This window comes from Neolamprologus brichardi, chromosome 15 (genome assembly GCF_056152115.1).
Source record: "Neolamprologus brichardi isolate AB-2024 chromosome 15, ASM5615211v1, whole genome shotgun sequence".
Taxonomy (NCBI): Eukaryota; Metazoa; Chordata; class Actinopteri; order Cichliformes; family Cichlidae; genus Neolamprologus; species Neolamprologus brichardi.
This window is the reverse complement of record NC_142118.1, coordinates 15444067-15457726: the sequence shown is the minus strand read 5'-3', so window position 1 is coordinate 15457726 and position 13660 is coordinate 15444067. Positions and strand designations below refer to the sequence as shown.

Sequence of the window (13660 nt, the reverse complement as noted above, 5' to 3'; positions counted from 1 at the left end):
CAGTATGTATTTTTATGCACACACAGAAAGGCAGCCAATCATACCCCTGAGGCTTGGGCTGTAACTTTTAAGTCAGCATACTGTCATCACTGTAGTATTACTAATACAAAAACATACATGCTCTTAAATTAGCTTTGACTGCCAGCCAAATAAACACAAAATAAGCTTTTGGCATACTGCAGCTCAGAATTAGTTGTAAGGCAAATGTGATTAAAAACTACAAAAATAATGAACACTCATGTACAGTCATGTGAAAAAGAAAGGCTGACAGTATTCTATGCAGTCCTGTGAAAAACAAACTACACCCCATGAACCAGTAGCTTGTGGCACCACCGTTAGCAGCAGTAATCGGTGAAGTAATTGTATTCTGTATGACTTTATCAGTCTCTCACATCGTGTGAAGGAATTTTGGCTCACGCATCTTTACAGTTTTGCTTCAGTGCAAGCAAATGCTTATGTACAGCTCTCTTAATGTCCCGCCACTGCATTTCAATCAGACTGAGGTCTGGATTTTAACCAGAATATTGCAACACCTTGTTTCTTTTCTTTTTCCATCATTATGCTGTAGATTTGCTGGTGCACTTGGGAACATGGGGACATCCACCCCTAGGAAAATTATGGCATTGTGTTAACACACACCTGAATGCTCCAGACCAGCAGAACTTCTGCTTTAACAAAGGTGGTCCCACTTGCTGATGGTTAGTTAATTAAGTGCATTCGATTAGCAGCACTTGGCTGCTACTTACCGTACACCCCTGATTTCTATGGAAGCAGCAAGGCTGTACTCTTTCATGTGACTGTATGTATTAGATGCTCATAGCCATAACATTATGTAGCATAAATTGGTTTCAGTGTTTCAATTATAAGTACAATAAACAGGGACTTTGCTTAACACAGCAGCATCAAGATTAGCATAGTGATTAAGTGATTCTGTTCTAATTACTCTACACTGTGCTGTGCAGTGCTGCAGATGTCTACACATAATCATTGCGCTGATTTAGTGATTTTGATAGAACAGAAATTATAGAGTATATCAAGTTCAACTCTTCAAAAATGATTACCTGTTATTGTTGGGTTGAATACACAGTGTATGTTTGAGCTTACAGTATCAGATTGATGCTATGGTATTAAAAACAATGTTCATGGGTTCTTCAATTGCACCCTGGTTTAATTCTTATGAAGATGGACAGCTACAGTGGCCATGTGTCACACACCGATTGTGCTAACAGCGTATTGATCAGGCATGTAGCAAGTACAGCAGTGTTAGTGTGTGGTGCAGCTAGCAGTAGTCCCAGTGGACAGGCCAGTCTTAGCTCCTGGAACAACAAGCCCAGGCGCAGGACTGTTCTTCATGCTCTGCCAGTTACTCACTTTACTGTTTCTCTGCCACAAGTGCTGAACTGCTCTCACAGAAAAGAAAGTGGCTGACATCCCTTTTTTTTCCTCCTAGAGGTGGAATAATGCTTTCTCTATCACTTCCATTCTCGCTGTCTGTTCTTGCTGCCCATCTCTTCATCTCTTCCCCTCATAATCTTTTTCTTTAGCACCCAATATCCTCTCTTACTCGACAGCCCTTGTGCTCAGTGGAGACAGGTGAGGGACTCAACAGCATAAGGCACTTAAATAAAGCTTTTTTCTTCTGTATGGAAGGTGGCACATAGTAAAAAAGTAGGAGGATTTACAGATGATTATAGCAGGACCAACTGGGCTTCATCATCCTTAGTGTAAAGTATTCTGCTCAGATGTATTCCTCAACTGTTTTTGTAGTCAACATAAAACGCGTTCTGAATCTTTTAAACCATATGCTACAATTTGACAAAACTGTACAATTGTACAATTTTGACAAAACACAATGAATTTCTTTTGCGCAGCATGTCTCACTGCCTCAGCACTAAACTCCACAACAGCACGTAGGAAAATGAGAGATGATTGTTCGGTTACCTAATATTGTGATATAAGATAACATTTTGTGCATTATCATCTAAAAAAATGAAGGCAGTAGGTACGTTGCAAACCTGCGTAACCTGATAAGTTAACATGGAAAAAAAAAAGACCCGTCTGCAAAAGTGTAACACAGACTAATACATTTTCCATTCCCACATGCATAGAATAAAATGCCTGGAAACTAAATTAATCAGCCTTAAAGACAGCAATAAAGTAAAAGATTCATTTTCCTCCTAATGCACAACCATTGATCGTCTGGGGCTGCTGTTAACGAGGCAGTCATCACTCATGGAAGCAGTGCGCTACCTCATTAGCATTACCTTATTTCTGTGTTCATTTGATGCCATACCTGAAAGAACTTGTTTAGCTGTGCCTCTGAGGCAGCTAGACAGATGAGCTGCTTTACACCATCATTAGTTACTACTACACTGTGGGCACTTTGTACAAAAATAACCCTGGGATAAAACATCTTCTCAATGCAGCAAGTAATTCCATAACGCCATGTACCAGATGTGAAACTGCATCTTGTGAAAAACAACACTGACCTGTTGGATGTGGTAGAACAATTTCTAGCTCGTAAATGTGCGAGCCCTGTAATTTTGTGTCTGAGTAAGCCAGTTTTTTTTTTGGCTTTTGAAATGGTGAGAGTGGACGCAGTCTATTTGAAGGTTTTATATGCAAAGGTAGCAGGATAACTATGATTTTAAAAAATATGGTGGGAAGGTTGTACAATTTTCCTACAGAAGGAGCCCTTCTTGTACTGAGACCATTTCTGATGAGGCTATGGTTAATAGTAGATGGATTAATTGAAGGACCGGGTGCATCTCTCATGTCCTGTGTCAGGTCTTTGCTGAATTTCTTCTTATTTCTTAAGGACATGCCCTTCAGATACTGTTCTGTTGCCTTCTGCTTCTTGTTTCGTTACACTTTTCCAGTTTCATTAGGTTTTTAAGGGCAGATTAAACATCATCAGGAATCGGGTGTCCATTTTATGTCTCAGCGATTCATAGGTCAGTGTTAAGTGGTCAGTTACAAGGACAGGACTGAAAATGAGTGAAAAAACCACCAACGTCCAAAGAAAACTTTTCAAAGACCTTAAGAAAACCTGGAGAACTATTGCTCGAGACTGGTTTTAAAAATTACAAGAAGTGTAAAGAAACTAGAGGTGAATCAAGACTTTTGCACAGCACTGTATGCATTTTTCTTAATGGCTTAAAATGGTATGTAGATTCAACCTCTAATATTCTTTGACATATGCTTCACCCTACCCTTGTTGGCTTAGATGGTCAGACTGAAGACGTGACACCTGCTAAAACAAGATTATGTCAGCTTCCCTAAGGCAGGCCTGTCCTCCTCATCACAAGTGAACATTGACCTAAAGGACCCAGACATCAAAGAGATAAAATCAGATGGGCACCAAGAGCGTTCACCACAACGCCTTTACAGATCTCCGCTCATTGATTCCACTGAATAAGGCTCTCATTATGGACATGCTCAGTGCTGAATGTGCCCATGTGGCAGCTGCAGGGTCTCTGCCTGCTGACACATAAGCTTGTTAAATGCCAGTGAGAGAGCCCCTCTATTGACAGAGACTACCCATTACACACAAATAACTGCAGTTTGTGTATCTGTGTGTAACTGTGCATTTCACACAGCATCAAAATGAATGAAGGGGATGCATATGGTACTCGGTAGAACTATTTATGGGTTTATATGAGTGCCGCACGATTCAAATTTGATGTCATGAGTAAAAAAAAACATGGGTAATTGTTGATTATAGTGCAAGCATATATTTCAGTTTGCAACTTTCTCATAATGGCTGTCATTGAAAGTGGCTTAAAGGAGTTGTCTATTTTCAAGATTGAGTGATATACAAGCACAACTGTAATATGGAAGCATAGCTTTAATAATGGCCAATCACTTCAGCTGTTCTCTTTCACATTACAGTCAAGCATTTCATAACATGACTGACCAAAGTCCAGGCCAGCTTTTCCCAAGATGTGCATACAACAAGCATCGTAATGCTAATGACAACCCATTTGAAATCTGATTGGCATTTCAGAAACAACTGTTACCCATGTCACTGTTTTTATCATTATTTCCCATTCTTAAGTCACTTTCATTAAAAGCTACTTAAAGCAGGACTTTGAGCTTAATATTCTAATGCTGCAGCCTGTGAGTCACTGTGGATGAGAGTATTAGCTAAGTGCTTAGTATTAAAAATTAAAAGAAACTCAAAGATTGCTGAAAGACTGAATACTTGACTTTTGACTGTTTTAGAAGAAGTCACTATCTGTAGCTTAACTGCTTTACTTTAGTCTCGTAACGTGACAGTGTTACAGGCAAGCATGGGGCATAAAATCTGTGAATAAAGTAATGTCTCTTTCCAATCTGGTGAACCAGCTCTTACAGCAACTCAAGCCACACTATATGCTGTTTTTGCAGACACCACATCCTTTGTGTTTCCTACACTGGAGTTCAGCTCAGTGGTTCTTCTCAGTGCTTTCCACCATGACATTGATTCAGTCAGGCGAGCTCTATATCTTAATAGACAATAGCTCCCTGAGGTGAGCACACAAAAGGGAATCCTGGTTAAATATATTGACTTCTCACACTTGTGGACACTGTAATTGCCCTCTGGAGGATGACAGAAAGAAAGGCAGACTCCAAATACCCCGCTGTCTAGATTTCTAATCGATCAATGCATTTTATCGAGAAGGGCAGTGTCAGAGATGAGTGGATATTGATCTTAGTTATTGTTTGTTGTATTATCTGATAGTTGGCATTTCAAATATCTCCACATTTACTGGCCTTTCAGTCTATATTCAGACATTTTTTGTGGGCCTTTTCCAAAGAGTTGAGTATTAAACATTTAGAAGAACACAAAACTTGGAAGGAAAAATCCTGTTACTGCTTCAAACTAAATTAAACAACTTCTGTGATTTCATTCATTCGGAAAGCAAAGGATGACTTATACATGGACATAAACTAGCAGCTGATCAATGCCAGTCAGAATTGTTTGTATGGTATGGAATGAAATCAGTGTTTGTGTACCAGCCATAGCATATACACCGATGCACACAAAAACATGTATTTCAGTAGCTCAGTACAATACGCCACTAATCAAATTTGTCTGTACTTTAAGGACATATGTTTCCAAAAAAAGGTACTACTAACCTGCAGGTAATGACATGTCCGCGATGACTTGAGGTCCGTGTACATCATGGGTTTCTCTAAATTAAGCGATGACTTCCTGTAGGCCTCTTTGGCCTGGCTGACTGTTAGAGTCGACCAGGAGCTCCTCTTCATGAACTTGCCCTCGGGTCCCATGGCCATACTCTCACACGCTGAGCACTTGACATCATTGTTACTCTTTGAGGTCTTGAGTGACAGGTCTCCAAAGTGGTGGCTGTGCATGGAATCTGGGTGGTAGTGGCCGACATGTTCCCCATGGTGCCGTGACATGACACTGGGTGTGCGATAGGTGCTGTCACTATCCAGGTTGTCATCTGAGCTCCACCAGCCACCAGAGCGGTGCTTACGTTCTTTGCTCTTGCTCCTCTTGCTACCGTGTTTTGTGGAGTGGTGGCCATGATGGTGATAACCCCCTCCTACAATGTCACCTTTTGTGCCATTCATCTTGGACGATCCCTCCAGGGAGTGGGACTTGGTGAAGAGCTTTTGGACTGAATGAACAAGGTGTCGAATGCGGCCGGGACTCTCACTGCGTTGCTCGGTGGTGGTGGAGGTGCGCTGGTATTGTAGAGTGTGGAAGCCGTCACGGTGCAGTGGCAGTTGTTTCTCAAACTGGTCCAGGAGATTAGCAGGAAGGCGGTTGCTCTTGGTGCCAGCATGGTGGGAAGAGGCAGCTGCTGCAGCTGCAGCAGCCGCAACAGCTGGGGATGTGGCGGAGGCTGTGATGGCAGCGCAGTCGTCCCGTGTGGCTGAGTCATAATACTGAGAGCTGTAGTGCATTCTGGGGAAGGTGCTACTGGAGATGTGGTCAGATGCAGCAGCTGGGGGCATCATGACAGGGGACATCATCATGCAGTCGGAGTGGATGGAGCTGCGTGGTGAGTAGCGGTGGTGGAAGTCCATAGGGCAGCTCTCTGTGGGGCTGAGCAGGTAAGATGGGTGGCGGGAGTCAGCGCCATGGTGAGTGTGGATGTCATGGACGTGGGGATCATAGTCCAAGCCGTGGGGTAGAGGAATCTGATGTTGGGAGCGGCTGCCCGATAAGCCCTTCATGTTCCTGGATGGAGGGAGGCGTCTGCCTTCATTGAACTTTCGAGACAGAGACCAAGATGAAGTCTTCTGGTCTGTTTCAGAGAAGGAGAAAAAGAAGAGAAAGATTCTGTCAGATTGAGAGAGCATAGTGACACCTGACAGACGAATACTCTCACGGGGTGCTTCCCCATCATCCTGCAATTCTAATTTACATCTAGACCAGTCCGTACCGAAACACTTCTAATTAAGTAAATACTCCTACAAAGGCCAGACCATGTTACACAATAGGTTTTTACACTTTTACACTGATTGACACTTTCAGTAATGTGACGCTAACCTAAGTTAACCTCACTAATGACTGCTTTTAATATAGTAGAAAAGCTATTGAAATATTTTTGTTCTACATGAAAAGTTGCACTTCAATGTGATGATGTGTCAAATTTCATCTCATCTGAAAAGAACAGATGACAAAACACCCTGGAGGTTTTGAAGCTTAAAAATAGGAAATGTACTTGTGAAGTATAATTCATCATAAATGACTGATTATCTCCTGCATATATGTTGAAATACACACTTTTTGCAACTGATTTTATTCTTCATCGTAAAGGTAGATGTCAGTAAAAGAGTTTCGCTTTTTAGAATATATAAAGAGAACAAGCATTTATTTCAGAGACATTGTTATCAGTTGGTCCTGAAGACTCAATAATACATGGTTTATGGATAGATAACCATAAATTACATTAGAGATTTTCTGCACTAACCAGATGTTTCCTTCTATATAACTGTACTCTACAGAATCAAGGCTCCAGTTTTCTCAAAATGTTTTTTTACAAAAATTGTGAAGAAATCTAAAGCAAGTGTAACCCCTTACTAGATATTATTGTCAAGTTGTGAAGTTACTGTTTAAATGCAAAAACCTAGCTTGCTTCATTTAATCCAATATAATACTTGTCTGTCGAACTCCTCTAAAATCTGTGATAAAAGCATTATTTCTCAAGCCCCGTGGTGGAGAACATTATTAGCTGTACACCTAATTATTTTGGAAGAGACGTGCACATCTTTGGGCGGTGATCACAAAGAGGGGCAAATTTTTCTTTACTTCAGAGAGATTTTTAAATGAGAAAATTTGGTAGCTTCTGTGTGTGAGGTTAAAAGGTTCAGCATAACTTCCAAAATCCCTTTGCTCTGTCAGTCCCTAGAACATGCTTCATGATGAAAGCTGTTCCAGCTCCCACGAGTTTTCCTCTATTGCATTTATGATGTACAATGCTGAAACAATATGTGCATATTCACCAATAGTTTATAACATTCAATGTTTGCTATGTTCAACACATAAAAATTAGGGGAGGGATTAAAGGTAAGATAAAAGTAGTCCTATTCATTTCACTCACAACGATATTATGATGGCATGATAAAGGTTTGGTGGCAATGTGGTGCACTGGTTAGCACTTAATTGGTGATTCTCGGTCGAAAACATGAATGGTTCTCTGTCTCGCTCTGTTAGCTGCATGCTAGGCAGGTGACCTGCCAAAGGTGAACCCCACCTCTTACCCAGCATCAGCTCCGATAGGTTCCAGCCTGCCGGCACAAATGACAGGATAAGCGATTAGGAAAATGGATGAGTGAATAATTAGGGTTAACACACCCAATGTGGTTGTGATGGTTTATTATTATTAGTTGTCTTATGCTGCATCTCATATTGCCATGAAGTGGTATCACAATTTTGCAACTTACTGGACCAATAATTGCAAACAATGTGCAACACTACCTTAGAAATATGAGCACTGTAAGCGTGTACCGGTGCTTCACGAAATACAGGGCTGCAAGCAGCGATGCAAGGCAAAGACCTATGCCATGGTAACTTGATTTAATTATGTTAAAAGCAGGGTTGTTGTCACAAAAAATAAATTAATCAAAGAAAGTGTTAGTGATTATTGCACTTCTATCATTGGTCAAATAATAATATGAACCTAAGGAATAGTTCAGAAGTCCACATACAGTGTCCAAGATCCTAATTCCTGTCTCCTGGTTTTGTCCCCACTCTCTATGACAGATTTAGAAAATATAAAATACCTCCAAGAACTTGGTCTTGCTTGGTCTTAAGTCAATATATAAGGTTGGAGGTGGGTCACATGGTCCATACATAAACACAGAAAAAGTTAGAACAAAACTGGGTCTACACAGCTTCACTGCTTTAACTGCAAAATGATCGTTTTTTTTAAAGTAAGGCAATAGTTACTTTTCAAGTAATTAATGACTTTTAGAATATTGTAACTCAGTTACTAACTCAGTTACTTTTTTGAAGAAGTAACTATAATTAATTACTTTACAAAGTAACTTGCCCAACACTGATGATTAGCATCTGAGAGTAAAAAAGATCAGTTCAGAATATGATAGTGTTATAAAGCTCATAAACCGGTAATTACTATGGACTGATTTGCAAAATATCCAATGTCTATCTTCAACCTTCATTTGCAAATGTGTGCACTGCTGATATTTGTGAGATTGATGAGAAAATTGCTTCCTTGAAGTGATTAGCAACTTGTTTATATGCAAACATTTTGCAAAAGAGGTCATGTAAAACCATAAATTATAATTTATTATTTTCTGCCCTGTTAATTATAGAATTTTCTATCATCAAAGGCATTACCAATATTCACATAAATCTTGATCTTCACAATTTTTATGGCGCTGTGGTCCATCAAGTTGCAGGAAGACATCTTAAATGTACAAAACCTTCCACGAATTGTGTCAGAATGGGCACCATTATTAATAGTCTCCATCCTCAGCTTATCTTCCTGCATAACAATTACAGCCTACATCTTACCAGTGCGATTTGAAAACTGTAAGGTAAACAGGGAGGCGATGTCTTGAGTGCATGCAAGTCCCCTGTAATTAATTACTTACACTTCTCTGCAGCAGAAAACCCCAGTCTGGAACAGTGCACATTGCCTTACATAACGTTTGGGATCTCTGATCGCACACACCATTTCAAAGGAGCCAGAAATAAAATGCACAGTTGTCATGGCAACCACTGCTGAAAATCCCAGGAACTGTAATAGGATTTTCAAGGTTGTTTGGGGTGTATCCCAGTCTCACAAGGAGGGGGGAAAAGACCTACTATGTAATGCGATACAGACTCTTGATGCGTGACTCTATGACTTGATTTGCCATGTGGGCTACTATGTTCAGTGCTCTGTTACAAGTTGGGGTGGTTTGGTTTTGTTTAGCATAAAATAAACTATGAATGTAATCACACATTTAAAGACAAAAAATGAACTGCACATTATAGTAAGGCTTTGAGAATTTAAATGCCTTTCGCCCAGGGATACCCAGGACTACATGACTTGGGATTTTTTGCGCTGCATGTTTGTACCAATAACTCCATTTTAATGTTGCAGAGCAATAAATGGATAAAATTACACTTTAAAATAATTCAATTTATGTTCTTTCCTTGCTCTAAATATTGGTCTAACTACAGTGAAAAACACTAAAACATTCCCATTCATCAGAGGGTGTAATCAGCCATGTTATGCGACTTATTTTTATATTTTATTTTCATGCTGTGTTTCAGCACAGGTTATACACTGCTTGGTGAGTTGACCACAGAAAACAGCAGATGTAGTGCTGTAAAACTTTAATGTAATAATTACTCTGTAGTGGTTAAAGCGCTCTCTTCTCCTGTTTCTCTCTTTCTCATTTTCACCATCAAAGCTCTCTGTTGTCCCCCTTAAGTTCCCTCTCATTATCTCCTGAATTCAGTACATTGAAGTTGACGATATCAATTGGTTGCTGAGTTGAAAAAGTGCTTAAAAAATATGCTTTTTGCAAACTTTGCGTTCATCAAGAACAGTGACTTGATGTGGACCCAGTATGTATTTCATTATTCTTGTTATGTACAGTTGTAAATGGTGACGTTAAGCATGGCCAAAGTTTCAAATAATGAGGTAAGTGTATATGCAGGTGATCCAAATCAAGAGCCAACATTTCAGGCTTTAGATCGTGCTGCTTTTTTTCTGTTCTTCAATAGTGACAGTATTGTACAAAGGATGTGGAATATTGAGTTGCTATGCAGAGGGGAAAGAAGACGACCTAGGAGATTCATGGATGTAGTGAAGAAGGATATGCAGAGAGTTGGTTTGACAGAAAAGGATTTCATGACATGGGGTCTGATGGAGGCAGTCGATGTGTTGGGTTCCCCTGAAGGGAATAGCCAGAAGAGGATTTGTACATTACATACACAAGAATTTGAGTAATGCATGGAGAGAATGGTGGCTCAGAAAAGGGGTGCTTACTTTAATTTTTTTTCCTTTGGAGGTTGTTTTAGCCATGGTGAGGACTTGTAAGGTAAGAATAAATATTCTGTTAATTATTTATTGATGGCAGTTAGATAAAAACAAACAAACAATAACAAAAAAAATAAACGCTGCAAAAGCACACAAAACACAACTGAAATAGGAAAAACAAAAACAGAACTGGAAAAAAAAAGATTTCCAAAAGCACAAGTGTTTCTGGGGAGACAATAACCCGACGGACCAGTTGCAGGAACCAAAATATGCTAGGTAACTGTGTTTTAATCTCATGATTCATATAATACTAATGGAGGATTTTTAGGCTATAGTTAGGCTAACACACTTACCTCTCATCTTTTCTTTCCTCACAAAACCGATAGATCCTCCACTTCTTTTAAGTGTCTCCCAGCGCAATTCTTATCATATTTTGGTTCCTGCAACTGGTCAGTAGTGATTAATAAAGTATTAGTGACATTATATATAGCCCATGAATCATACTCTACAGTTTGACTGCTTGTTGCTCCTTGTTCCTCCCTGTGGCATTAGCTAGCTGTGCATTGGTGTGGAGGAGGAAGGCCTCATTTATTCCAAGTTATGCAACCATCTTGGGAAAAATGCTGGCCAGGCGCTGACTGCAGCATAGCAGCAGAGCTTTAACCAGCAACACAATGCTTTCCCAGAGAGCAGAGAAAACACAGAGGCATTCCCCTCTCCGTTATTCTCTTACACACTGGCCCCAATATCTTCCCCCTCAATGTGTGGCATATTTTTCAAAAAAACAAAAACAAAAGATAATACAGGCTGCATCAGGTGCTGACAGAAGCACAGAGGAAATTGCCTGTTGATCATGCAGCACAATAGCTGTTGCATAAGCTGTGAAACAGGGAAGCTCTCATCAATGTTTCATAGACTTGTAAGCTCTTAAAGAGCCAAGAGGGAGTATTTGCATTTTTGGGAACCTACTGTACTATTGAGGATGAACTACTGACTACTGACAATGACTACTTGAAGTATTCGTACTCTGGATGTCAGCTATGCAAAACTGACACCCTGCTTTTATTTGGATCTATGATTTTTGATTACATTAAAACAGTTTCAGTGACATTTATACCGTGACTATAAATACTATGACTTTAAATCAGCTGGTTTTCTCCACATTGCTCCTTTACCTCCTGTCCTGACTTATTCTCCCTGCAAAACTTTTATAGGGGTTCTGCAGATCTAAAGATAGAATCTGTGTAGAAATGTCAGAATGTGTTGAGACAGAGAATAACAAACAAGGGGGAAAAAAATACAGAATACAGAACATATAGGGTAAAAAAGTCCAGATAAGCACCAAGAGTTTAGCTTTTGGCCAAGCTTCAGGACTCAATTAGTGCCTTAAATTGGTGCTATAGTGAAATCTGCATTGCGTGGTCATCAAATGAGCACTGGAAACACTCCATCGTTCACCTGAGGCAAAACAGCTGGAAGCTAAAGGTGCTCCAATGCTGCATCAGCCCATTGTATGGTGAGTGGGAGGTATTGTCCGAGATAAACCTGAGGAAGTGATCCTCCTCCTTGCTGCTGCCTGTAGGCTATCTAGAGTCAGCCCTATGACACAGCTACTTTTTTTCTCTTTACCAGTTTTTTGAGCCTGCCGGCATCCCCAGCCTTGATGTCACCTCCCCCGCACAAAGAAAACTGCACTGGGCACTACAGTATGTATTAGTAAAACTTGCAGAGCAGTCTGATGCAAACATTGGATGACACAAGCCTCCTTGGGCAGACAGTGTGTTTGTGTTGTCTGACTACACCAAGTTGTTATGCGATATGTGAACTCCTTAACTTAACTGTACTACCTTCACAGATTGGTGGCACATGTCACTGGCCTCCCAGTCTGCCTGGGAGTCTTCAATAGGCTACCCACTTTCAGTATGAAGATTAGAGTTTAGTAGAGCTGAAAGTCACTTGGAGTGAATTTAACACAAAACTTTAATTGGTGCACACTTTTCTTCTACATTTTTAGAACGGCTGCTTGCACATTTTAGGCTCATTCACAAATAGCCCCCAAAGGACATGTTTTTCAAAAATATTCAGGATGTTGCCAATCTGTTCTCAGGCAAAACAAGCAACCTGCCAAGTCTTGATAAACGCAGGATAACACTGTGAAAACATTGTTTGTTTGGAGTGACAGTATATGCCCTTTCTCTAATTGGTGCCTGCCTTTACTTTGTGGACTATATTTTTATTGTGGACATACCAAATCAGTGTTATACTGGACATAAGAAAAATAACCCTGGATCTTTCTATATATCCAGTAAAGATAGCTTAAAGTACATTTATATCATTACACTGACATTGTAATTAACCACTCACTCACTAATGAAAGAGAAAACTCGAATAGCTTCTTAATAGTCCCTTTTTTAAAAAAAACTGACTTATGAATTGAATCTACTTGAAATGAATTAGTTGATCACTGGATAGACTAATCTGGGGGGAAAGATTAGTTTCTAAACAGCTGATTACAGAGCAATCAAACAACGTCAAGAGAGTTTATAAAATCTAAATCCTGGGGTGACTGTACAGGGAAATGCAGATTAGGTTTACAGTTTGCACTGTGGGGGCAAACAGATGTGTTGTATCTTCTGAATGTGTACTTCACATGTCATGATATTCATGTTGCCATACAGTGATTCTTTGTCCTTAATTTGGCTGATTGTGACTCATATAAACAGGAGATCATCACTAAAGCATGCAGCATCTATAAAGTACAAGCAAATTCCAATAAATTTGGGCCTCATTTACAGTTTTTTACTTGTATTTATTTTATTCTTTTGTGTCTTTGGTAAGGCAGGTTAATGATTCATGCATGGAAGAGTTTCACAGAGGGGTTTAATTAGAAGCTATTTGTAAGGACTAATAAAACTGCATGAACACTGATGATAGCTGGACAACTTAGCAGGTCATGGAATTCAGAGATTCTGATATCACTTATTGGCTATGTGTTAAAATAGCAGCAAAAGATACTAAGGGCAATTGGACTAAAAAGGACTATAGATTTAGAGGATGATTTTCTTTTCTATATGCTAAAAATGGGTCATTTTAGCCCATTGCTAGGTAGTTGTTAGGCTTATGTAAATCAAATTTTGTGGGTGTAAATTAAATGCTTTTGTTGTGAAATTAAAGTGATCATTCCAGCCCGTTACTACGTGGTT

At 39.8% G+C, this 13660-nt stretch overlaps 1 protein-coding gene across 7 annotated transcripts in view; it reads right to left on the bottom strand.

The window, feature by feature from the left end:
* Nucleotides 1-13660, bottom strand: part of dlgap2b (discs, large (Drosophila) homolog-associated protein 2b) — a 108772-nt gene that overhangs the window by 40881 nt on the left and 54231 nt on the right. For all 7 annotated transcript variants that reach the window (XM_006792637.2, XM_006792638.2, XM_006792639.2 and 4 more), the window contains one exon: nucleotides 5122-6263. In XM_006792637.2, the coding sequence (XP_006792700.1) occupies nucleotides 5122-6263 (1142 nt within the window). The remainder of the gene's footprint in view (nucleotides 1-5121; nucleotides 6264-13660) is intronic.